This window comes from Candoia aspera, chromosome 1 (genome assembly GCF_035149785.1).
Source record: "Candoia aspera isolate rCanAsp1 chromosome 1, rCanAsp1.hap2, whole genome shotgun sequence".
In the NCBI taxonomy this organism is placed as follows: domain Eukaryota; kingdom Metazoa; phylum Chordata; class Lepidosauria; order Squamata; family Boidae; genus Candoia; species Candoia aspera.
This window is the reverse complement of record NC_086153.1, coordinates 311,415,791-311,441,956: the sequence shown is the minus strand read 5'-3', so window position 1 is coordinate 311,441,956 and position 26,166 is coordinate 311,415,791. Positions and strand designations below refer to the sequence as shown.

Genomic DNA, 26,166 nt, shown 5'->3' with positions numbered 1-26,166 from the left:
TAGTATTAGGATGGTTTATCAATCAAATGAGCTTGTGCCCTTTAGTTCAGAACTTATGTACTTATCTTCATAGCAAAGATTCCTTTCATGGGAAGCGCTCTTGTGAGAAAATACTGTTCTCTAAATCAGTACAGAGTTACCCTCCATTACTTTTGTTTTTTCAGAGCATGTTTTATGGGACTCTAATATTTCAAAGAGTAACAACAGTAATAGCAGCAAAGGTTCTACTTGTTGCATTTTTTTATTCTACCCTCCTTCCACGTTCAACAGCCCTGTGGTTCAACAGCCCTGTGATGAAGCTCAAGGTGAGAGAAAGTAACTGGCCTAAAGTCACCCAGGGAACTTTAAAACTGAGTGGGGATTTGAACCAGGAGCTTCTCCATCAGCATAGGACACCTCCCTTTTTATCTTCCTCTTTCCTACAGCCTTATCATGTCCTTGTGAAAGTCCCAGAACTTTTTCAAAATAATTTGGCATAATGAATGCATGTTACTAATTACAACTTCCTCCCAAGGAAGAATCTGTAACACATCAAGTATCTTCCACAGGATTAAAAAAAAATGTTTAAAATTCTTGATTTTGTTCTGGAGTTTTCAGAAGGTTGTTGTGATAATTTACAACCTTAGTAACCTGAAGATTTTCCAGAAGTTGTAATTCTGGCACACTTCTGCATTCTTCTTGCATGGGAAGACTACTGCTTCTTATTTCTGGATCTTACCGGCAAGGTACTTAAACCAAGCGGTATAGCATTATAAGGTGCTCCACAACTCATTGGGTCTCACCCCTGATCAGGCAGGAGACTGTTCTCTCTGGCCCTACTCCTCCCAAGGGTTGCCTTGTCCATCAGCCCCGATGCTTCTGCCCATTCCCTGGTCTCCTCCTCCTACCTCCTCAGTCAGCAAGCCCCTCTTGGTTTCTCCATCCCCCACGTTCCTCCAGAGTTGCCGAGGCCGGGCTGGGAGCCTCCTGCTCGGTGTGGACCAGGAGCAGTTGCCCCAAACGACAAGCAGTTCCGCAGCCTGCACCTGAGGAAGCCGGCGGGCTCGGAGCAGCTCGCGAAGGGGGCAGCCGCTGATGGCACGCGCCGGCTCTCCAGAGTCCCAGGCGCGGGGCCGGCTCCGTTCGCGAGGCCGAGCATCCGGGTAGGAGGCTCTCGGAGCTACTTGGCTGAAGCGGGCGGGGTCTATCTCGAGGGTGCTCCCAGCTGATATAAGGTGCCTCGCCGGACCGCGCTTTTCTCTCCTGAGCCGAGGCGAGCCTGGCAGGGATGGGTAACCGGGTCACCCGCGGGGACTTCGAGTGGGTTTACACCGAGCAGCCCCACACCCAGCGGAGGAAGGAGATTTTGGGTAAGCTGGGGTCGAGAAGGCGGCTTAACGTTCAGAAAAACTGGAAAGGTCGTTTCTTTTGGTGAGACGGGTGCGTCCGTCCATCTTTCTTTCCCCTCTTAAAAGCAAACAGTTGCAGTTTATCTCCCTCAGCTTCCCAGTTGTTGCGCGGTGCCATCACTTCGGATGAAGTAGTGCGGGCTGGATTTCCTCCCCGTTCTTTCTTTTTCTCCCTATAGTCGGGTTTGTTTTCTGGTGCCCGTGAGAACCCTTAATAATTTCCTCAGCAACAAGGAGGAACTGGTTTGCCCCTGCCCCCTTCTTTGCAGCTTCCTATCTAATCCATAGTCGTGGCTTCCTCACCCAAGTACTAACCAGCTCCAAGCCTCCTTCGTTTTATGTTCTGTAATGCGCCAGGCGCTGCCCTGTGCTGAGGATAACTTTTCCTGTTTAGTCGGGGGATGGGGTGTATGAATCTGGGGGATCAAAACTGAGGTTTTAAGCCCATTTCCTATGTAGACTCTTTGCTTCCTTCACAACTGACTCTTCAAAAGGGTTGACCAAGTAAGTCATAGTAGTAAGGATAGGATACAAGTTTTTCTGGTGGGACTACGGGGCATAAGAAGTCTAGCGGACACAACAATTCCTCTTTGTCGCAGTTATGCTGAACAATAACAACAAAACCTGCCAAGCTATAGTTTGCCATATATCTAAAAAATAAAAATAAAGGAGTGACAACTCAGCAGTTTGTCCGTGCTCTCCAGGTAGGATTTGGAAGGAAGTAATCAGCAGGATTCCCAAATGTAGCAAGGCTGGCTTATTTTGAAAAATTGAAACTATTTTGAAAGATTTTGGAAAAAGCAAAACAGCATATACATTATCACTGAAGGGGCTGTAGCCCCCTTCTTCCTCATCTCTGCCCTTAATTATATTAATTCTGCTATTTCCACTGTGTCATTAAGATGGGATTCCATTGACAGAGAAATTCTACTGTGCAAATGCCTTTGAAATGGCCCATACATAGGAGATACTGTAGGGCCCTATAAGAGGACAACTCATTTTGCATCTTTAGTTTCAACCCTATCCAAACATTAACTAATTCTTGATTTTCTCTCCAAGGTCACCCAAAAAAAAAGCATCAAATAGCTTCAAGATTGTTTCTAGCAAATATATTTATACATTTGTTCTATACTTACAGTTTGTTGTGGTTACCTACTGGCACAATTAATTAAAATACATATATGACAAATAAAGCTTAGATAGCTAAAGGGAACCTTCTGGAACTCAAGAACACCACCACCAACATCAAATCAGCTTTGTATATTTTTCTCTGTATGGAATGAACTAGGATGTAGGAGAAAAGGTGTGCGTTTGAAAGCAAGCAACTTTGCTTTCACTTTGCCAGAAGAGTGGGCTGAGGCAGAACAGGGAGAGGCTTATCTAGGGCTATCAAGCCCGTGCTTTGCAGCAAGAAGTTTTCTGTTCCTTCTTCAGTTCTTTTAACAATTTGTGAAAATAATAACTTCTGTCTTATCATGTTCTCTTACTTTTGAGGGTGCGCAACTCTTTTTGAGGAATTGGTCACACTTCACATTTGAACAATCTGCTGGGTTGTGTAAGAATAATAATAGAAAAAAAATGAGGCAGGACCAAAATTTAATCTAACCTAATCTAATTGAATTGAAATAAATGTGGTCAACATGATTAGCCCTCCACCATATATTTAATCATTTCTGTCACTTTGGGAATGGCTTTGGGAGGCTGCATTCAAAACGTTGAGGAGGGCACATCTTTGTGGGCTTCCTGTTTGTCATGTTCCCGTTCTGATGTTGATGGTTCCTCGTAACGTTTCACATGTCATAGCTGCAGTTGCGTGCCTGCCTGGCCATGCTGGTAAATTTCCTTGGTGCTGACTTGTGATCTTCTGGAATGTATGTTTGGGTTATCTCTGCTGTTCAAGGTTACTTTCTCAGGCCGATTCTAACGGTTGCTAGCATCTGGGGTGGGTGGTTGCTATGCTAGCCTGAGGGGAGGGTTCGCAACGGGAGCAAGGCCTTTTAAGTTTGTATTTGGCGCGCTTTTGCTCATTCTCGGCTTTCTTCGTACTTTGCATACTATTCATTCAATAAATTAGTTTTCTCTAGTAACTACTGATGAGACTCCTCTTATTGGAATAGGCAATCATTACACTGTTAAACAGTCGTGTAGCTCAGTGTTTCTCAACCTTGGCAAACTTAAGTGTGTGGACTTCCCCAGCCAGCATTCTGGGAGTAGAACTCCACTCATCTTAAAGTTGCCACGGTTGAGAAACACTGCTTTAGTTAGCTGTGTGGCAATTAGATTTTACCAGCATGCTACAGTGTACCTTTTATGTTATTGTTCATTCTTTAATAATATCAATGTGAGACTAATTTGTGGCAATGACAGACTGTGTGAGGCCCACAGAGGAGGAAGACATAAGGAACTGCTGCTGGTATTGGCCCTGTCTCCAGAAATCAATCCTTCCCCAAGAAAAGCAACTTTCCCCCAGTTCTGTGACTTTTGTGCTGCCAGTGAGAGCCAGGCCCCACCCTCCTTTCTGATAAACCCAAGGGAGATGTCCTAACTACCAGGAAACACACTGAGACAATGACTTGGTCTCTAATATTTATTGCTAGTACTTAACAGGAATCCTAACAAACTGAAGAAGCGTGGGAAAACCCCAGCCATATAAACCCCAAAGGCTAAGGCGGTCCCGATCTGTGTCTCTTTGAATGGCTGAACAGTTCCTCAGTGCTACGCATGCGCTTGACAGTCTGGGTGGGAGCCCCCTGCTCGCCATCCTTACTCATGACAGGAGATTTCCCAATGCTCAGCTACTTAATTAGGCAAACCTGTATAAATGGAATTGAACAGACTTATGAGAGTTTATTCTGTGGTGCTGGAATGAACAGCTCAGGGAGTCAAACCACCTTCCCACAAAAGCAGCCACTAGCTCAGGCATCTTGCGGCCAAAGGTTAGCCTTCTCTGTTTGCATGTAACCCAGTTTATAAATGGGTGTCAAGGTGCTAGTCCTCATTCTTGAGTCAGAGCATCAGCATAAAGTCCCTAGACTTTGCTAGTGGAAGGTTTTTCTGGAATAAGTAGTTTCCCCCTCTACTTTTTTAAAAATTAAGTTCAGAATTTTACTGTTTTTCTGGTCCTCTGAGGTGGATGGGTTTCACACCTAGCTTCCAGATAACCCTTGTGCTATTTCTTTAGTGCTGGTAAAGGGAGGTATAAAAAAAAGTGCAGGCTGGAAAGAAGGAATTTTTCTTCAACTGTTGTGTTTATATACAGTATATTTTCATGGTTCAACCTTGTAAATAGAAATTTAACTTAACTTTATGTATATGTGTGTGTGTGTGTGTGCACGCATATGTGTGAGCATGTCTGTATACACCCACACAAACACACATATCTGTACACAGAAATATAGAAGTATATATCTCCAGGAAAATGTTCCCACAGGAAGGAAAGCAGTTGGCTACTGTTTTCCTGGAAGAGAAAGGTGGAAGGGCACAGTGATAGCACTAGGCTCATTGTCCAGTGGAAGGATCTGGTGGCCTCCCATCCAGATCAAATACCTTACAAGCTGTTACTAAAATGTCTCAATCTGGGCAGGATTTCCTTAACCTGACTTAGAGTCAAGCAGGCATAAGCATAGGTCAAAAACCACTTAAATGGTAAATACAGATATGTCCAGAACAGCAGTTCAACAACTGAGGGAGCAGATTATTTATTTGTTCATTCATGACTGTCCACTCACCAGGTGATGATGATGAGTTGGAGTATGAATTTATGGATCTTTGTCTATTGTTTTTACTTCATTAAGTATATTGAGAAAAGATCCAGTCAAAATCTTTAATTTTAATTTTGTGAAACTAGTACATTTGAACAGATATGTGTCATGATCACTGTTGCGATGCTTGTGACATCGCAACGGCTCACATAACAATACAGGGAAATGGGTACCGGGCGGATTAAGGGAAAAGGCAACTAGCTAACAAAAGAGAGCAACAGGTGCTGGCAACAAAGTATCGACTCTAGCCGGGCACGGAAGGGATACAATGTTGCAAAGAAGGTAATTGACAAGACCAGACCACGAGGCGCGCCTGAGCTGTCAGAAAGATTATGAACCTGATCGCCCGGCAATGACCCATCACCGGCCGGGAAAAACAGTCAAGGAAACACCCAAGGCACAGGAGGGGCTCCACGACCCCTCACCTACCGGCAATGGAACCAACGGGGCTCGGGGCACACCCGGAGTAAGGAGGGGTGGAGCGCTGACCTGTGCGGGCTATTTAAATCCTGTTCTGGCGCACTCCACTCACTCTCAGCTTTTCTAAGGGCATGCATTCTATACTCAAATAAAACCAGAACCTAAAGCCTACACTAGTGTCTGTGTTTTACTGGGTAGCAGGCAGAGCCTGACATAAAGCTGAGAGTCACCAAACCAAAATCGCCAAGCTCCACCGGACGAAAATTTTTCCACGGGAGAGACCAACTGGTGAAAAACGGAACCGGGGACAGCGATGGAGCCAGCACTTCGCACCAGAGGCGGGAAGGATGGCCTGCAAGAGGCGGAGGCAGCGCACCCGAAAGGAGACGCAGACACCCTCCCTGCCCACACCACACCCCAGTTCCAGACCTGGAGCTCCAACCCAGACGGGAGAACCCCGACGGAAGACGAAGCCGGGGACCAGCAACTCCTCGCTTGGGCCGATGGAGCAGGATCCCGGACAGGAACAAACTACTCCACCTGGAGGCTCTGCTACCCCCAAACGCCCGAGCAGGAAGTCACAAGACTACGTACCAGGCAGCACCGACGTCGGACGACCAGGGCACGCCAGACAGGGTCACGGCCCTGGAAGCCAGGGTACGATACTTTGAGCACCTGCTCCTGTCCCCGCCATCGGCAGACGAGGACACGACCCTGAAAGCCAAGGTACGAGACCTGGAACATATGCTCCAGTCCCTAGCAACAATCGTCAGCGAGCGCTCCAAGACTGAGGCAGCACAGGGGGTAAGAGGGGATCGGGGCAACATACCCACCCCGCCAACAACCTCGAGCGGAAGGGGCCAAGCACAAGACACTGTCGCAGGGATTCGCAGCCCCAGGCCAGTGGGAGCCATCCCTCAACACCCACAGGTAGGGGACCCGCAAATTGGGAGGTTCGCCAAAGACTTCCCCGTACAATTTGACGGGAACCCCACGAAACTGTCCTTCTTCCTAACTAATGCGAGGGACTACATGGCCCAATACGGCCATTGCTTCAACACAGAAGCTGCCAAAATCTTGGCGGTGGCCACCAAGTTCCAAGACAGGGCTGCGGACTGGTACGTACAGATGTCCGAGTCCAGAGCCCCAGCCTTGGCCGATTTCCATGACTTCCTCGCCAAGTTGAAGCATTACTTTGAGGACTCCCTGGTGAAGGAAAGGGCCAAGTGCACACTCCAAGCGCTGTGGCAGGGAAGAAAAACGGTGGCCGACTATGCCCTCAAATTCAAGGTCCTCGCGGGCAAAATCACGGAATGGTCGGAGGCCACCCTGATCGACATGTTCAAGCATGGCCTCAACTGGGAGGTGCTTCAATGGGCACTCTACAGGGATGACCCAGCCTCCCTTCACGGGTTGGATTTGCCTAGCCAGTAAAGCAGAGCACACTCAGCGCATGTTCCTGCTCGCAACCGCAGATGACAAAATCCCGCCCAGCACAAGAGGACCAGTCCCACAGCCGGGCCCAACCTGGCATGCAGACCAACAATGGAGGCTTGCCCGCGGCCAGTGTACCAGGTGTGGGAAAATGGGCCACTGAGCGGCGGACTGTTTCACAAACAGAACGACGGATCACCCGCCCAGACCCACACCGAAGACGCTGCACAAACCATCCAACCGCCCCCAGACAGCTGACAGGAGCATTAGCAACCCCGGACGAGGATGCAGATGCCTACCTCGCAGGGGACGCGATCGACGCCCAAGAACAGCCGGCGGAAAACGCCCCCCACCTGCTCTAAGCAGCGCCACTGGGCAGGTGGTGAAGAAGGGGCGCAACAACCCCAGGGTGAGTGACGATTGCTCCATCCTGGCAGGGACAATTGAACTCGCTTACGGCCCTAGAGCCTTTGCGGCCGAAGCTATGGTGGATTCTGGCTGCTCCAGAAATCTGATCCACCCGAACACTGTCGCCGCACTAAAACTGCCCTGTTTCCCCCTCCCTAAACTGCTGGCATTCCATCAACTAGACGGTTCTACAGCGGGGGGGAGACCGGCCACCCAGAGGACCAGAAGGGTCACCCTGACAATGGGCACCCACAAGGAATCAATAAACTTTGTGGTGACCCAGATAGGGAAACCCATAATAGTGCTGGGGATCCCCTGGCTAGCACGCAACAACCCACACATAGACTGGAGGACACGCTCCATCAAGTTCAAAGACAGGGTCTACCAGGCACAGACACCGGACAAACCATCTACTCCGATGGTGGGGAGGGCAGAAGTCGTCATCCACAACCACGACCCCGGCCCCCCAGAAGGACTACCGGAGCAATACGCAGACTTTGCAGATGACTTCGGAGAAGAGGCGGACCAATTACCCCCCCACTGCAAGACGGACTGCACAATTGAACTGCTCCCAGACGTCCCATTACCCAAGCCCAAAATCTACCCCATGACCCAGAGAGAATTAGTGGCGCTGCGGGAATTCTTGGATAAAAACCTCTCCAGGGGCTTCATAGAACCAGCGAACTCGCCGGTTGGAGCACCCATCCTATTTCGGGAAAAGGACGGCACCCTGAGACTATGCACCGATTACCGCGGATTAAATTCCACTTCCCTATCCAACAAATACCCACTACCCCTCGTAAAGGACATGCTAGCACACCTGTCAAAGGGAAGGGTGTTTTCCAAACTCAACCTCCATGAGGCATATTACAGAATCCGCATCAGGGAGGGGGACGAGTGGAAAACGGCATTCAACTGCCCCTTGGGCTCCTTCCAATACAAGGTACTGCCATTCGGCCTTGCGGGGGCTCCGGGGGTCTTCATGCAACTCATCAACGAGGTGCTGCATGAACACCTATTCACGGATGGATCCACAGAGATCCTTAATGCCACACTGGAGCAATTCCTCCACTCCTACATAAACTATCACCAAGACGACTGGGTAGACCTCCTCCCGTTTGCAGAGGTTGCATACAACAACGCGATACACCAGAGCACTGGAAAAACCCCATTTGGGGTGGTGTCGGGTCGGGAGTTCGTCTCCATCCCTGAACTACCTCAGCCTCCGTCCCCAACAGTGGCTGCCTGTGATTGGGGTGACAAAATCGCAGATTCCTGGCCGGTCATCAAGGACGCGCTTAAAGAGGCACAAACAGCATACAAATCACAAGCGGACAAACACCGGCGCCAGCAACCAACATTTCAGGTGGGAGACATGGTCTATCTATCCACCAGATTCATAAAATCGCCGCAACCATCAAAGAAGCTGGGCCCCAAGTTTATTGGACCATTCCGGGTGACACAAATAGTGAACCCAGTCACGGTGCGCTTGGACCTGCCCCATAATCTAAAGAGACCGCACCCGGTATTTCACTGCAGCTTACTCAAGCCAGCAAGTGATCCCTCCCGGTGGCACCCACGCACGCCCCCCCCCACCAGTGATGATAGACGGGCAGCAACACTTTGAAGTAAAGGAGGTGCTTGACTCCCGCAAGCAGCGGGGCTCCCTCCAATACCTCATAAAGTGGAAACACTTTCCACACCCTGAGTGGGTCGCTGCCCGTGACGTCCAGGCTCCTGACCTGATCCACACCTTCCACATCGCCTACTCCAAACCCGCGGCTTAACCTTCCCGAAGGGGGGCAGTATGTCATGATCACCGTTGCGATGCTTGTGACATCGCAACAGCTCACATAACAATACAGGGAAATGGGTACCGGGCGGATTAAGGGAAAAGGCAACTAGCTAACAAAAGAGCAACAGGTGCTGGCAACAAAGTATCGACTCTAGCCGGAGGCGCAGAAGGGATACAATGTTGCAAAGAAGGTAATTGACAAGACCAGACCACGAGGCGTGCCTGAGCTGTCAAAGAGATTACAAACCTGATCGCCCAGCAATGACCATCACCGGCCGGGAAAAACAGTCAAGGAAACACCCGAGGCACAGGAGGGGCTCCACGACCCCTCACCTACCGGCAACGGAACCAACGGGGCTCGGGGCACACCCGGAGTAAGGAGGGGTGGAGCGCTGACCGGCGCGGGCTATTTAAATCCCGTTCCGGCGCGCTCCACTCGCTCTCAGCTTTTCTAAGGGCATGCATTCTATACTCAAATAAAACAACCTAAGCCTACACTAGTGTCTGTGTTTTACTGGGTAGCAGGCAGAGCCTGACAATATGGCTGTATCACATTGCCTGTAGCATATGATGGAATGGTTTGTCCTGACTTTTTTTTTTAAAAAGAGCCTTCTGCCATGTAGTTATGATGTTTTGCATAATTTCCTCCACATGGTGGGTATATAGATATGGTGTTTAGTCACAATCCAAACCACAATGAAAAGTAGTTCAGCTTTGGACAGAAAGGGATCTTTTATAGGTGGGACAGTTGATAGGAAAGTTGTGATTAAGGAGGTGAGATGCTTATTGCTTAACAGATTGTCACATCTCTGTGGACAACAGAATCCCTGAAGTGTGTGCATTTTTTGTTATCTAGAGCTTATTGATTATCTAAATACATTTGAGCAAGAGAGGGATAGAGAGAGAACAGGCTCTGATGTTAGTGATATGAATGAAGCCACTTGCAACTGAAAAAAGAAATTGGAGACATGGCAGTTAGGTTTAAGAGTATTACAGGTGACAGTGAACCATTGGTTTCCAAGTAGTTGGTGTGAAGTTAGACTGAGGGGTATCCGTTCTTCTCCATTTGTCAGAGTGGTCTGTCCTTTTATGTATGCTTCTTCTAGATGTTTTTGATAAGTTTATGAACAAACTTACAAACAATCTGGGAAGGGCATTACTCACATGATCTTAATTTATTTAAATCTGGGAAATAGTGGAGTGGGACAGGGATTAGAATCTTTGCAAGTGCTAAATGTTAACAATTACATAATTGCATAAGCTTAAAGTACAAGTATTAATAATTAAGAAATCAAATGGCCATCCCACCATTTTACTATTTTTGTGTGGCCCACGGTATCTTGTTCAAAGGCTGAAGCAGCCCTTGGATCAATGAAAGTTATGCATGGCTGCCTTCAAGGGGACACTGGAGCAGCCAGGGGCTCCATGCTGGATAGCAGCCTGTGCTCTGGTCTCCTGCCCATGGCAAGGCAATCTCTCTTTCTCACAAGCAGGTTGGCTCTCTGTGAAAAATTAATCTCAAAGCTAGGTCAAAAGGACAATGCACACGTGATGCTGGATTGTAGTATCTCCCAGCTTGATCAAAGGTAAACAAAAGAAAAAGTGACACATGAAAAAAAAATCAATGGCATTAGTTAATGTTTTATATTGCTCCCTTGAAGATAGCAAGTAGCACTTGTTGGGGCAGAAATGTCTTTTAGGTTTGTATGCTGAAGCCATGCTGGCTGGAAATTCTGGGAATTACAGACCAGACACATCTGGAGGGTGCAATAGATGGTTGCTTCAAATTCCCTTGTATAAACTGTCTTGGTATTAGAAAACTACATGGGCTTGTCCATGTAGTCTCCAGGGGTCAAGACTGACTTATAAAGCCAAAGTAGCAGAGCTGTTCTGTACATTCCTGGAAGCAAAGGATCCCAGGGGCAAGCTTAAACACCACCCTAAGAAGCCCATCACCAACCTAGATAGGGGCAGGATAGAAAGATCACAGAGTACTTGAGGATACAGTAATGCGTTTCCTCTGCTCTTAGACACCACTAGAGGGAGCCAGGGCTCAAAATTTCAGTCTTTCATCACAGTACAGCATTTCAGTCCCTAGTTTCAAGACTATTGCTAACCTTGTTGAATAAACTACCTATTTTGACAATATCTTCATGTGTCTATAAAGGCTACTTCTTGATAGCCTCAAAGATGCCACAAGTCTCATTGGCTTGGATCTTGGCTTTGGCAGAGCAAGGGCTTCTTCCTATCTGAAATAGGCAGGACGGAGATCAGCAAACACTTCTTCCAGCAGTGGAGGCAATTTTTATTGGTTCTGCTCTTCCCATATTGTACTGCAAAGTTCCCAGTCTTTTGGAGTTGACTGTTGGGGAACAGAGGGAACTGCCATTGCGCAGAGACACGAGTGAAACTTTTCGTTATTAACTTGAGTGAAACTTTTCATGGAGTACTTTCATGAATGTGAGAGCAGACTTAGGATCCCAACCAGTTTCTGCCAGGAATCGGCAGTTGTTCCTTTTGTAATGGATAATGACTTGCCATTTGAAGCAAACCTTTTGTGGCAGGAGCAATGGATAAATTGGTATCCTGGAAAATTGGTTGAACATTTGTGTGAAGGACAGTTATCGAAATCCTCCAGGAGAGGCAGATGAACCAAAGAGCTCTGGGAGTGCCTAACACTGTTGCCAGCATTAGCAGCATCCATAGCTTCAAGGTTGCACCATCCTCTAATTGGATTGCAGTGCAAGAGGGGTCTAACCATTAAAGCTAGGTCTCCAGGGTTTTATAGAAATACTTCTGCTTGGGTTTTTTGTGGATGGTGATCCCCTAAAGTTAAGAGATGCACAGGTAAGTCCTTGCTTAATGTCTACTTGTTCAGTGACCGTTCAGAGTTACAATGGCACTGAATGGGGGGACTTATCATGGGTCCTCATAATTGCGGCCATCTCAGCATCCCTGCAGGCACATGGTTACCGCTGGCTTCCAACAAGTGAAGTCAATGGGGAAGCCGGCAGTAAGTCGCAAATGGTGATCTTGTGATGACGGGATGCCACGACTATGTGGTATTTGCCTAATGATGGTAACAGGGACTACCGCAACTGCCATTGTAAGTTGGCCCGGTCATGTGATGTCATGCTTTATGACCGTATCACTTAGCAACAGAGTTCCTGGTCTCAATTACCATTGGTAAGTGAGGGCTACCTGTATCGCCTCCCAATACACAGTATAAAAGGGCCTCAAAAGAGTTCCCTCAAAGAGTAATATGTACCACTGACATAAAAATAGAACCATTGACTGCTCTCCAACCACTGGGTGCTCATTGGAAAAGAGCCAGGTTCTAACTCAGCTTCACCTTCCAGATTTTGTGGGACTACAACAGCCAGAAATCTCACCAGCACAGCCAACAGTGGTTTTTTGGGTATTCTAGGAGTTGCAGTCCCAACCAGAGGCATTTGCAGGGAACAAATGGGCTTAGACTGCCTTGCCCTCTTTCTGTATGCATAGTGACATCTCACACCTCCCCACAAAGGGTGGAGCTTACAGCACCATGCTGCTTTTGTCATGCTGATGAAAGCAGCAAAATCCTGTGGACTGGTCCCTTCTCATCTCTAAGCCAGCGTAGAGAGAAAGATGACTTTGATGGAAATATAAAGGCTCCATTTTTAAAGTCCAGAACCTCTAGATTATATTCAGAAGTGGCCCAGACACCTCCCCCAAGTCGCTGAACTATAAGGAGGAGGAGGAGGAGCAGTGCAAGACTTGCACAATTCTGTTATTATAGCCAATCTCAATAAAAGTAATTGTAATCCTGTGGAGTTGATTTCATGGTCTGGTTAGCTAGTGGGGCTGACATCCACCAAGCTCAGAAAGGCTGCTTCCAGAAAGTGACATTTCATATATCTGATAGAGTTAAATAAGACTGGCTATTTACAAATAAAAAATATCTTAATCTTTTACCCCAGCTGTAGGAAATCAACCCAACTATTGCTAAACAACGTAAGAAATGGGTCCCTTCTTACTTTTAGTGCTAGACATTCTGATAGTAGATGTTTGGGTTCAACAGGGCCAGCTGTAGGCTAAGGCTGAGTAGGGCTCCAAAGCTTCGGAGGCACCAACGTTGCCCCTTCTTCCAAATGATTCTAAAATGCAATTCTTTGCATCAGAGGAAGGTGGCACCTAGGGGTCATATATCCTTGAGCTGGCCCTGGTGTTCAGCTATCAAATTCTTCTATGGCATCTCTTCTTAATCTTTGCCCAGGGATTATGGAGTTACAGTGTGCTACATTCTCATGGGCATCATGTTTTGGTGTCAGATTTTTCAGCATATTTTCCCAATGGCCTCTTTTTAGAGGGAGAGTATTTAGTTACAGAATTGTAGCTGAGGTTTAGGTCTAGAACTAAATTTCACATTAAGCCAAGTTAAAATAAATGTTTAAAGTAATCATTCCTTATTTAAAGTAACAAAGCTTTAGACAAGAATAGTTATCTAATTAATGGGGAAATGGAACCAAATAATGAAATATCAGATTCCAGGACCTCTGTTGGAAGGTCCCAAGGAAGGATTTGAAGGCACGTGATAGAGCAACTTTTGTGAAACTAAGCAGGTCTGAATTTAGTTATTGTTTGGCTAGGAGACTGCCTGGGACATGGGCTCTATAACAGAACAATGGAATATTAATAAACAATAAAAGAGTTCCTCATATAAATGGAGTGGTGGCTCCACACTTTGCTGCTGTTGTCTTTTACTATTACATGTGGTATGTAGTTCCAGTAATTTTCAAACAATTTGGTTTGCAGTATAATCTCTTTTCTTCTTTCTGTCTCAAGGTATACATATAGATGTGGTATAGTCAGTCAAAGGAGTGGTGACATGACACTGCTGGGCTAGATGACTCTTTAATTTCATAGGAGCAAGACTGTTCTCAACTGCATTTAATTTCATCTTTCTTTCCTCCCTCAGCCAAATATCCAGCCATCAAGTCTCTAATGGGACCAGATCCCCATTTAAAATGGATTGTGACAGGAATGGTATTCACTCAGCTTCTTGCCTGCTACCTGATGAGAAATTTAGCCTGGAAGTGGGTTTTCTTCTGGGCCTACAGTTTTGGGGGCTGCATCAACCACTCCATGACGCTAGCAATCCATGACATCTCTCACAATGTGGCCTTTGGCAACAAGCAGGCCAGGTGGAATAGATGGTTTGCAGTCTTCGCCAACTTGCCTGTTGGATTACCTTACTCTGCCTCTTTTAAGAAGTACCACATTGACCACCATCGATACCTTGGCGGAGATGCTTTGGATGTGGACATCCCTACTGATTTTGAGGGCTGGTTCTTCTGTACTCCGTTTCGGAAACTGATCTGGCTTGTTTTCCAGCCATTTCTTTATAGTTTGAGGCCACTATATGTCAACCCTAAAGCAATTACTGAAATGGAAATATTTAATGCTTTGGTACAATTCTCTGTTGACCTTACAATCTATTATTTGTGGGGTTGGAAGCCTATTGTTTACTTAATAGCAGGAACGATCCTGTGCATGGGTTTGCACCCTGTTTCTGGGCATTTCATAGCAGAGCATTACATGTTTTTGAAAGGATATGAAACATATTCGTACTACGGACCACTCAACTGGATCACCTTTAATGTTGGCTATCATATGGAACACCATGATTTTCCCAGCATTCCTGGATGTAGGCTGCCAATGGTAAGCACCGATATTCCCTCCTTACAGTGCTTCAAATTATTTGTGTACATTGCTTATTACACTCCTTCAAAGGCCCCATTGTGTCCTGTAACAGGGAGGAGAAATAATAGAATTAAATAACATAGGAAAAGTCAGTTGGTTAACCCCCTTTCAGCAAAATATGTTTGGACTGAGGGGAAAAATTATAGGCATTATGAAAAATGCTTCTATGATTATCAGTGCAAAATCAAATTTATGGGTAAATGATCATCCTTGTTTTTTCTACTGGATTATAAATGAAATGGCAAGTCAATATGGCTGCTTCTGACACTTTCTTCTGTCCTTATTTAATGGGAGGCAGCTAGAGTATGAACAAGTATTAGTGTATGTGCTTTGAGATAATTGCCATAATTCAGTTTTTCTTCCTCATCTTCCATTACATTTGTCCTACTCAGTTGACAGGCTACTTGATTTCACTAATTGTTTTTCACTAGGAATTATTGGTGAGTAATATATTCCCAAACCTACCTAGTGATATACGTTAGGGCTGCCTTCTGCTCCAAGCTATGAACTTAATTTTATATAAAACTGCATCAGTGTTTGGAACTGAACTTGTTCTCTGACAATTAAGTGTCCTGAGGTGAAGATAAACTTGGATTCATCTGTGTGTATTTTTACACACAGAGAAACACACCATTCTAATGGAAAGTAACACAACTCTGCCATTTATTGCATACCAGCCCGCCCTCAAACAACACACACACCCCAGTATGTAATTGCCAAGCTAGAATGTTATTTGTATAACCTCTCTAAAAAGTACTAATCTGCTTTCAAGAGTTAAACATTAATTTTTCCTTGTACCATAAAAAAATGAACTCCCAAATGATTTTTCCACTACTTTATAGCACTGTGCAAATGCAAAATCAGTGCCTAAAGGGGAATCTGCCTTGCATCTGTGGTCCCTCCCCAAACCCCACACACAGCAAGTTATCTCTGCAGAAAGGTAAATACGCCCTTATGTGCCAATACATGGCGGCTTGGATTTGATTTGATGTTGATTTCACAATCAACAGGCTAGCCTGTTATAAACCACATTCTTCTATTCCTTTTTCCAGTGTGAGTTTCTGGTTTTGGCTTAAAACTTTTGTTGTAATGATTATCTTGTGAAGGCTCTCGCCACCCTTAACAGTAACTTCAGTTTTGGGGAGTCTTTAGCCATGTTGTAACATGGGTAGCTATTAAAGAAGTTAAACACATGGAGAAGTTATCTTCCACTGCCTTCTCAACATTCCAATAATAAAAGATAATGTGAATATTATCTATTCAGTCTGGGGGCCAAAAACAAGGTTTGCACACAGTGGAGACTACCATCTCGGCTTTTTCTGAACCATCCCTACAGATACTTGGGTAATCTGTCTTTGGGTATGCCCTTGCTGGACTTTCTCCTCCACCTTTCTTTATTCATTTATGGTGTAGGACAAAACAACAATCCAGCTTGATTTTGATTTTCGATAATACCTCATCTTCACCCTTCCCTTCAAAGGCATTCTTATCTTATATGGCAGCGAATGCTTTCTTTGGAAATGGGTCTGTCTGGTGGAAAAAGAAAGGGTGGAAAAGCATTCCACTGGGCTAGAAGGAGTGATGGGGAGGTGTTGTGTTAATGACTGACATGATGGGCATGTCCAATTTCAGGCTGTTTAATAAAATCCATAATTACACATGTTTAATTTGGCCTTAGCACAGCTTTCCCCATCAGAATATTTGAAGAGTGACACAATAAGACTAACCTTAATCCTGTTTTGAAGAATATGCTACCATGGGGTGAGATGTTCACACTGTGCCTTGTTTTCTACCCAACTAATACAATGGATTATTCATACGGGTTTAATATTTGCAGCAAAATAGGTAACCTATTAAAGGAGTAAGAGCCTGATGGGGACATTCTCATTCATTTAATGACTGGTAGTTTTGCACAAATGAGAACAAGGAAGTTGAATTTTTCCAGAACATAAAGCGAACATTCAAAACTAGTCGTCATCCTATTAAAAATATAGCTTGATTTTTTATGGAGCACAAAATATCAAACACTTTATTTTGTGGCTAACATTTTACTGATTCTGGGTTACAAATACCACTCCCCCCTAACCTATACCCACACCCACACCCACACACATACACTGTTTTCAGTACACAGAGAAAAGCAACATACTTAATTATGGTTAATTTAGCCATGGATTACTTAGTACAGTTCTTTAAATTTGTCTGATACACTGAATCATCAGCTGACATATGGATGGGTGTTGCCCAACAGCTAAAGTCGCTACGTGGCTGGCTAGTTTGTACTTCAGGGTGTCATGCAAATATACCCACCATTTTAAGAGTGTCAACTGATTGGCAAATATAAACCAGGGTATATGCTCCTTCTCCATGAGGGGAACAAAGAGACCGACTGCAGTAGGAATGAGTTAACTGAGGTTGGGTGCTGAGCATTCAGAGAGCCTTGGAATGCCTTTCTGGGCAGGTGGCTATTTTTTTGTCTGGCTCATTGCCCCTCAAATTACTAACTTCTGTTGCGCTTCAGGATGTTTGGTTCAGTCTACATCAACCAGAAAAACCAAGTACAAAAACTTGACAAACTGGGTTATACTCCAGGTAGGGCATGCTGACTGGAAACATTCGATTACATTTTAACACCAATTAACTTGAGCCTTTCACTTGAAGGACAAAAATATGTTTTGTGTAAAAACATGGAATTGGGAGCAGCAGGAGCAGGGGTCAATAGAAAGTCCGTGCATGGAATTTAAAGGGTGGGTTTAACTTGTTTTATCTTGTACTGTTGCTCTTTGGTGTAAATCATATCTTAAAGCACCCACTCCCCCATTATATGGTTTATTGGAAGCTGCGCATATTTCTTTTTAAAAAACAAGGCCAGGATAGTGCCAATTTATCAGGCAGGCATCTGAGTGGTCAGACTGATTTCACCTCCCCTTCTGAATGATACAGATCAATAATCTATCACTTTGCTCCATAAGGGATTTCAAGGCATGCATCATGTGCATTTTGATCACTTTGCCTGAGGCTGGACACCCTTTATATATGTGGGCTTCAGCCATCAGTATTCTCAGCAATGGCCCTGTTGGCTGAGGAATTTGGGCTGAAGTTGGGGAAGGCTGAATTAGATGGTATAACTGCATCCTTTGATGCTAAAAATTATTGTATCTCCTTAAAAAAAATCTGAAGAGGAAGTCAGCAATGGTCTTTTGCTTTCTCTGAATGGGTCCAAGGTAACAATGAACCAGTTCCGACATTATCTCCTTGCTATTTTCTCTTACCAATGAAATTATAATTAATATTTGTTTAGCACACTTTAAGTAAAATGGAAAGGATGAAGTTAAGTACATAAGAAGAGCTGTGCTGGTTTAGGCCAATAGCACATTATAACCAACACTTCACACCCCCAAGTTGGCATTATTGCTCCTCCAAAGCTGTGATTCTGGAGATGATAAGCAGCTGAGCACAAGGAGGATAGGGACCAATTGTATCTCTGGGCGTATAATGGCATATGGGAATGACCTTGGGAGACAGGAGGAAGAGCTGCAGACTGGACAACCAGCATATGAAAGATTTCTCAGCCCACAGGAGGACAGGAGATGCAGGAAGCATTTCAGAAGGGATCCACCCTAGTTTTCCAGAGAGTAAAAGGAAAGGAGGGGGGAAATACTTTTAATCTTGCACAATTCTGTTAATGCAGCCTTACAATAAAGAGTTACTATTCATGGTTGTGCTTCTTGTCTGGACTACCTCAAAAGGCTAACTGGCAGGAAGGTGTTGCAGAAACCAGGGGCTATTACTGAGAAACCCTGTCCTGGTCCAATTCCCTTAATCTCTCGGATGGGTGGTGAGTGGAAGATCTAGAGTAAGTTGTCCCTCAGTGTTTAATGGGCAGAATCATGCTTGTCAAGGTGTTCCCTGATATGTCCTACTGTTTAAGCCTTTATAGGTGAATTGGGCCTGGAAACCTACTGGTAACCCATGGGGTGACCACACTGTCCTGCAATTATAGGTTTCACTGACTAATAGCCTGGCTGAGTAGTTTCCAAAAGCATCCTCATGTCATTATAGGCCTAAGGGGTTGCAGTAGGCAAGTAATTGTTAGAACTGCCATATGCCTGAAGGACATGATTCATTTCAAAAGGGGTTTGGTTTAATTAAAACTTCCAAGTGTATTTTCATGTAATTGAATCAGGTGCCTTTAAAGCATTTTGAAGAAATGAAAAGATGATTCAGAGATTTGATGGGAGTTCAGAGTCTCAAATATTGTTGTAACCTTCCTTCCATACAGTGGTGTCTATGGAGATGGTTAAAACATGGAGAATGCAGTGTTGCAATCCAAGCTCCATCCCTTTTGTACATGAGTTTACATTACACACACCTATAAAAAGGCAGGGCTTGGTCATGTTGTCATGTCTACCAACTTGTCCATTTCAACTACCCCTGTGGACGCCACTGCATTTATCAATGGATAGAGTAGGGCAGGGGGCTGAGTGATGTTATAGATGAGTAGGTAGCTAGTGACTTTTATCAATTGTGTAAATTTTGCCTACCAGAGCACTTTGGGGTGTACTGCTCTGTTGATTGTCTTACTTTTCTATTCAAATTTGTTCAGGTAGATTCCCTGGCTGGGGTTAGGGGAGAGAAGCTGAAGATTGTACTCCTGATTTTTAAAAATCCATTTGCTTTTTCTTGTCTGATCACTTTTTCTCCAAACCCATATCCTTTTATCTTTATTGTTCCTTAACTTTTAAGCTATTTGTCTGACTTTTAGTCCCTGTTAGGCTGTAGATCCAGTCTGCTTGCATTCTTCAGCTCTTCGTTCCCCCTTTAAGTCTAATTTTCCGCACTATTTTTTAATCTTTCTTCTGCTACTTGTCTCTTTCTTGTCTTCTACTAAGTGATTCTTCTTCATTCTGTGAATAAGCTGGAATAGTACACTTAGTATTGTGTAACAAATTATTTATATTGTATTATGTACAAACTCAAATTTTAATAGTACAATACTTTCATACTTTAAAAAAAATTACTGAGTGACAAAGAATTCTGTCTGTACCTGGAATTTATGGAGTGATGACAGGATGCAGGTCCTGTTGGTGCACTATATGACTTGTAACCTAACACCAGAGCTGGTCTTGGAAGTGGTGCTGAAGGTCACTGTGTTGTTGCAGCTCAGGAATTCATGGTTTTGGTGGCTTCTCTCAAATAATTTCTGCCCCTGTCTCATTACACACATTAAATATTTTACACCAAGGAAGATGCTATTTAGATGGAAGAGCCAGAAGTGACTCTTTTGTCATGGATAGATGACCTCATAGTCACAGTTTGTTGGACAACTTCCCAGCAGGGGCAAGGAGACAACTTAAAGGACCTGCCCTTAGCAGCTTCTCAATCCACTGAATTCCAGAGTTCACTAGTGAGGAAGCTTGCTGTTATGTCAAACCTATCAGCTGAAACCTTGGTGGCTGACTGAAACAATCAACTCGCCTCCTCTGTTTGATGAGCTTTTGGTTCTTCTTGGTCTACAAAGAAATTGTAGGAAAGAAGCAGGCAAAGAAATGACTAGAAAGCTAGTGGCGAAAATCCATAAATGAATATGACCAATTCTAGTTTAGGGTGCATTGCTTGAGCCATTGAGCCTTTGGTGACCCTGAAGCATCCTTCTCTTCAAGTTACATATTGGGAGACCTAAATGCTGTACTTGAAGAAGATTCAGAAATTAAGCTGTCAGACCTGTGTTGGGTATTTGCTAGCAGGAGCATATAATGTTTGTCATGGCAGATTACTGGACTAGATTCAGATAGTTTATTTTAATCAATAAATCCCTCAATGGTTTGGGCTCTGCTTATCTGAAGGATCAGCTTTCCCATATGTTACATACCAGTTGCTCCAATAAATCTCACCTTATTGCAGGTACTGGAAGCAACTAGAACGAGGGTTCTTTTTTGGTGGTGGCACCTTCCTTATGGATAACCCTATCCCTAGAGAGCCAGACTGCTCCATCCTTGGCCTGTTTTAAGAAGTAGCAGCTAGTAGTAGCTCATTTTTATACTCAAGCCTTCATTTTCTAGGAGTTTTTTACACTGGATATTTATATTGCTGTATTATTTTGTGGATTGTATAAGCTCTTTTGATATTATATTCTATGATAGCTCGATTTTATTCATGTTAACCATTGTGGCTGATATTGTTGGGAATTTCCAATTTATAAACAAACAAGACATCACAGATAAAACTGCTATATTGATCAAGTTATCTCAAAGTCAGCATATTGTAAGAGTTGGCTCTGAGAGCACACTTTATGGACAGAGTATAGGAGATGTCCATGGTCACAAATGCAAATTGCTATCATTTTGAATGAATTTCAGTGGATGTTATGCCTAGCTAGAATGGGCCTGTTCCACCTTGCCTCAATTTTTTATCTGCCACATGCCAAAGTCCCTGGTAAATTATGTTACATATTTATGTATCCAATTCCATCAACCAGGTTAAGCTGATAGGTTTCCAGTTTGTCTAAGAATGCCTATTTGAATGTGTTTCTATGTCCAAGTCATCATTTATCACAACAGATTTGTTAATACCTGTGTGGGGGAGATGGGCAGTAATAAAGTTCGATAAATAAATAAAATATAAATTCATAATAAATAGAAATAGGGCATATCAATATCTACCCAATCTATGAACCAGTTCATGACTTGTACAAATTTTACTCAGATCCCATTGCGAAGGTAGAAAAGTCAAGACATGAATTTGTTTCATTCTCTTTGTTGTAAATATATGACGACACAGGAAAAAAACCTTCAAATCTCAACTTCTTAGTTCAAAAGAAGTTCTGGTATTATTTTGGATAGGAACTGAAATTAATAGCAACTTTTATTTCTTAGAGTCATATGAACATTCAAGAACATATTGTGGTATAAGGTTTTAAGCTACAATCCGACACTAGATTATGAGTTTAGGATTGCCTTGCCTATACATCTGATTATGAACTTTGTATTCATTGGCAGAGGAAGAGTCAATAAACTAGCACCTGCACTCTCAAATTTGAAGCTGCCTGTTATTAACAAAGTTTTATACCATGCTATGTAAATAACTGTCTCAACGAACACTGAAAAATTCATAGGGAATGTTTATAGATTCATTCATCAATTTTGATAATGAAGGAGATATAATGGCATTAAACTAAGTATTTTGCAGGTGAGAGATCACTGATTAATATCTTCCTTTTGATCTTTACAGGTAAAGAAAATAGCAGCAGAATATTATGACACCCTGCCTCAGCACCAGTCATGGATTCATGTTCTCTGGAACTTTGTTTTTGATGATAACATCGGTCCTTATTCAAGGGTTAAAAGAAAATGCAAATTGGTTTCTGAATCCTGCTAAATACCAACTCCAGCTTTTTCTCTCTGGACTTCTGCACCTTGTATTTCTTTCCTTCGCAAATACAAATGATACATTTTATGAAGCGTCCTATGTAGGCCTAGCTGATGTGTATTTCTGATTCCAATGGATTTTTCTTAAATCCAAGTATGAAGAAATATTCAAATGAAGCTGGTGAAAAAGCTTTTGCTTTACTACTGTGCAGTACAAAAGTCAGGAACACAGTCAGAGGAGGGAGGAGCTTGAATTTACAGACCTGGAAAGTAAAGAAAGGTGGCTAGCTCTATATACTTTGACGAGTTAAGAGTACAAGGTTGGGGAAGTCTGACATTTGCATACAATGGACTTCTATCTCTGTGGGTAGATAGGGAATTCTTCAGGTAGAGGAAGATGGAGGATCTCCACTCCATTTAAGTAGCTTGTAAGTAACGTGCAACTATGTGGGAATTCCTCATCTCATACTGTTATGATAGACAATGGTTTTGAGAGCTATAAAATAAAGATTATCGATTCTTAGAGGAGAGGTTTACCAATGTATATTCGTTGCAATGATTAAATTTCCACACTGCTGCAAGCATGGGTTACTAAGTGCCCAGTAGTGTACATTTAAGGAGACTGAACTTGTACAAGGAGACAGCTCTGTTTATGGCTTTAAGTTATATAACACAAAGAGAAAGCTCACATGTACCTACTCAGAAGTAATCTAAATAGAAATTAATGCAATCATCAAGGTAAATGGGCTTAGGATTGCATCCTAAAATGGACTGAAACAAGTATATTCTTAACACAATTATGTGTAATTGGGGAGATAACACAGCTTGATAGTGATGGATATGGTTTGTGTGCTTCACTTCTTGTCATGTTCCCTGTTTCAATGTTCTGTTAACATCGTAACGTTTCACATGTCAGACCGTTTTCCGTGTATACCCGCATTGCTCATGGCTGGGTTTTTCCATTCCTGCGCTCTGCCTTGTTTTGAAACTTTGGAATGTATGTTTGGGTTTGCACTCCTGTTCAAGGTTACTTTCCCAGGCGTGTGTAACGGTTCCTAGCACCTGGGAGGGGGTGCGCACTGACGGGTGATTGGGGCGGGACTAGCTCACAGGCAAAGCTTTTAAGTTTGTATTTGGCGCGCTTTTGCTCATTCTCAGCTTTCTCTGTATTTGCATACTATTCCTTTAATAAATCAGTTATCTTTAAGCCCGAGCTTGTGAGACCGAGTATTTGGGATTAGGCAACCATTACATAAAGCTGAGAATCGTTTATATCATTTCCGCTAGCCCCATCCAAAGTTTGGGTAAAGAGGAGCGCTAGCGATGATCGAACCTCCGCTTCGCAAGGAAGGGAGCGAAGAAGAGCCGGACTCGACGAAGACTCTGCTAGCTCCAACTTCGAGAGCGCAAAGGGCAGCACGTCGGGAGAGGCGAGATGTCCAATTGGATGAGCTATTGTTGGTGGTGCAGGGTGCCACAGGGGGTGAACCCCAACTCGAAGTGGAAGCAGCACCGGGGAGGGGATCTCCACAACCATCCTGGGAACCCAAAATCCCCTTATCACCGAGGGTGGTGGTGACCAATAGACCCTTGGAAGAGCCTGTCACCCCTGCCCGCATGAAAGCAATAGAGGACAAAATGGATATGATAGTGACCCTATTAAAGGATATCCCCAGGGGCCCGGGGTCCCTACAGGAAGACTGGGAAGAAGACCCCTCCCAGCTGGCTTTCCCAAGGCAGAGGTCCCTATCATCATTCCGGGGAAGAAGTAAGACTCGGGCTCCCCGTCAATTGGGAGGAAGGGAGCTGAGGGCATCCAGAGATCGACCACCACTGGGGGCTCGACGGACGCTGTTGTTTGCAGAGCCACCACAGCCGGTGGAGCCAGTAAGAACCTTTCCATCCTTTGGAGTGAAGTTTGATGGGGATCCTACCACGCTCTCCTTCTTCATCACAAATGCTAGACATTATATGGAGGATTGGGGGCGAAGTTTTCGGTCAGAACAGGGTAAGATTAATTTTATTGCCAACAAGCTGAAGGGGAGGGCAGCCGATTGGTATGTACAGCTGTGCCAAGCGGAGGCCACGGAGTTAGAGGACTTTGATGAGTTTCTGTGGTCACTTAAACAGCACTTTGAAGACCCATTGGCTCAAGAGAGAGCGAAAAGCTCCCTGAGAAAACTTTATCAAGGAACCCTCTCTGTCGCAGACTATGCTTTGGAATTTAAAGCCCTGGTGGGAAAGGTGGAGGACTGGTCCCAATCAACCTTGGTAGAGATGTTCAAGCAAGGGCTGGAGATGGAAATCCTCCGTTGGGCTTTGTGTAGGGACGATCCTAAAACTCTATACGGCTGGATTCAGTTGGCGGGCAGTGCGGAAAACGCTCTGCAAATGTATGCCCATAGTAAGGAACTGAGACAAACCCGAATCGCGAAGGGAGCTCGTGCTACGGGATATTCGAGTCGCCCTAAACCAAAAACCTGGGAGGAAGAAAGGGAACGACGATTTGCGAAAGGTCAGTGTTTGAGATGCGGGAAAGATGGGCATCGTGCCACTTCGTGCCCAAGACGCCGACCAGAGGAACGGCTAGGAAAAGCGCCAGGGAAATCGCCATCCCTCCCACGCAAGATGAAGGCTGCATGCGCCGAACTCGACCCTCCAGACCTTCCATTCGGGGAAGAGGAAGAGGAATTACAGTTCGACCAGCCAGCGGGAAAAGCCTTCCACCTGCCCTGAAGGGTGCCGTTGGGCAGGTGGAAGAAACCGGGCGCGACCACGATTCGGTGAGTGGGAACTTCCCTACAATGACTGTCAAAGTAAAATTGGGCTCTAGAACCAAAACTGTTGAACTCTGGGCCATGCTGGACTCGGGTTGCTCCCGTTCGCTGATGCATCCTGATGTTGTAGCTGCCCTAGAATTGCCCACGTTCCCTTTGCCACGGCCCATGATCTTCACGCAATTGGATGGAACCATGGCGGGGGGGAAAGCAGTCACCCACTCTACAGGACTGGTGGCTTTACAGATGGGGACCCATTGGGAGAAATTGCCTTTTGTCATAGCTCCAGTGGGGGGCCCTTTGGTGATTTTAGGAATGCCTTGGTTTGTGCAACAAAACCCTTTCATCAACTGGCTGCACAGAACTGTAACGTTTGCTGATGGATTTTATAAGGTACCTGAAAAGGACTTGTTAGAGGACATGGAGGGAGGACGGGTGGCTAACACGACAGTACAAACACTGACGCCGCTAGAAGGATTGCCCAACCAATACCATGATCTGGCTTATGTGTTTGGGGAGAAAGAAGCAGATCGCTTGCCCCTCACCGGAAAACAGACTGTGCCATTGAATTTCTCCCTAATGTAAAGTTACCTCACCCAAAAATCTATCCCATGTCTCCCAAGGAGATAACTATGCTGAGGGAATTCATTGACAAAAACCTGGCTAGGGGTTTCATTGAGCCTGCAAACTCCCCAGTGGGGGCCCCTGTTCTCTTTAGACCAAAAAAGGATGGCTCCTTGAGGCTGTGTACCGATTTCCGCGGGCTCAATGCAGTATCAATATTAAATAAATATCCTTTGCCCCTTATCAAAGATATGTTATCACATCTGGCCAGAGGCAAAATCTTCTCAAAATTGGATCTGAGAGAAGCCTATTTTCGCATTCGCATAAGGGAAGGGGATGAGTGGAAAACCGCGTTTAACTGTCCTCTTGGGGCTTTCCAATACAAAGTCCTGCCCTTTGGTTTATCGGGGGCACCTGGGGTTTTTATGCAACTTATCAATGAGGTCTTGCACGACCACCTGTTTAAGGGAGTACTGGTGTATTTGGATGATGTATTGATTTATACTG

The 26,166-nt window shown here is 44.7% G+C and overlaps 1 protein-coding gene across 1 annotated transcript; it reads left to right on the top strand.

Annotated features, from left to right (window-relative positions):
• The first annotated feature begins 1,240 nt into the window (after positions 1 to 1,240).
• Positions 1,241 to 23,155, top strand: DEGS2 (delta 4-desaturase, sphingolipid 2). The gene is made up of 3 exons (XM_063290318.1): positions 1,241 to 1,349; positions 14,167 to 14,909; positions 22,182 to 23,155. Exons 1-3 carry the CDS (start codon positions 1,268 to 1,270, stop codon positions 22,326 to 22,328), a joined length of 972 nt encoding a protein of 323 aa, XP_063146388.1. The 5' UTR covers positions 1,241 to 1,267; the 3' UTR covers positions 22,329 to 23,155.
• Positions 23,156 to 26,166: the final 3,011 nt, after the last annotated feature.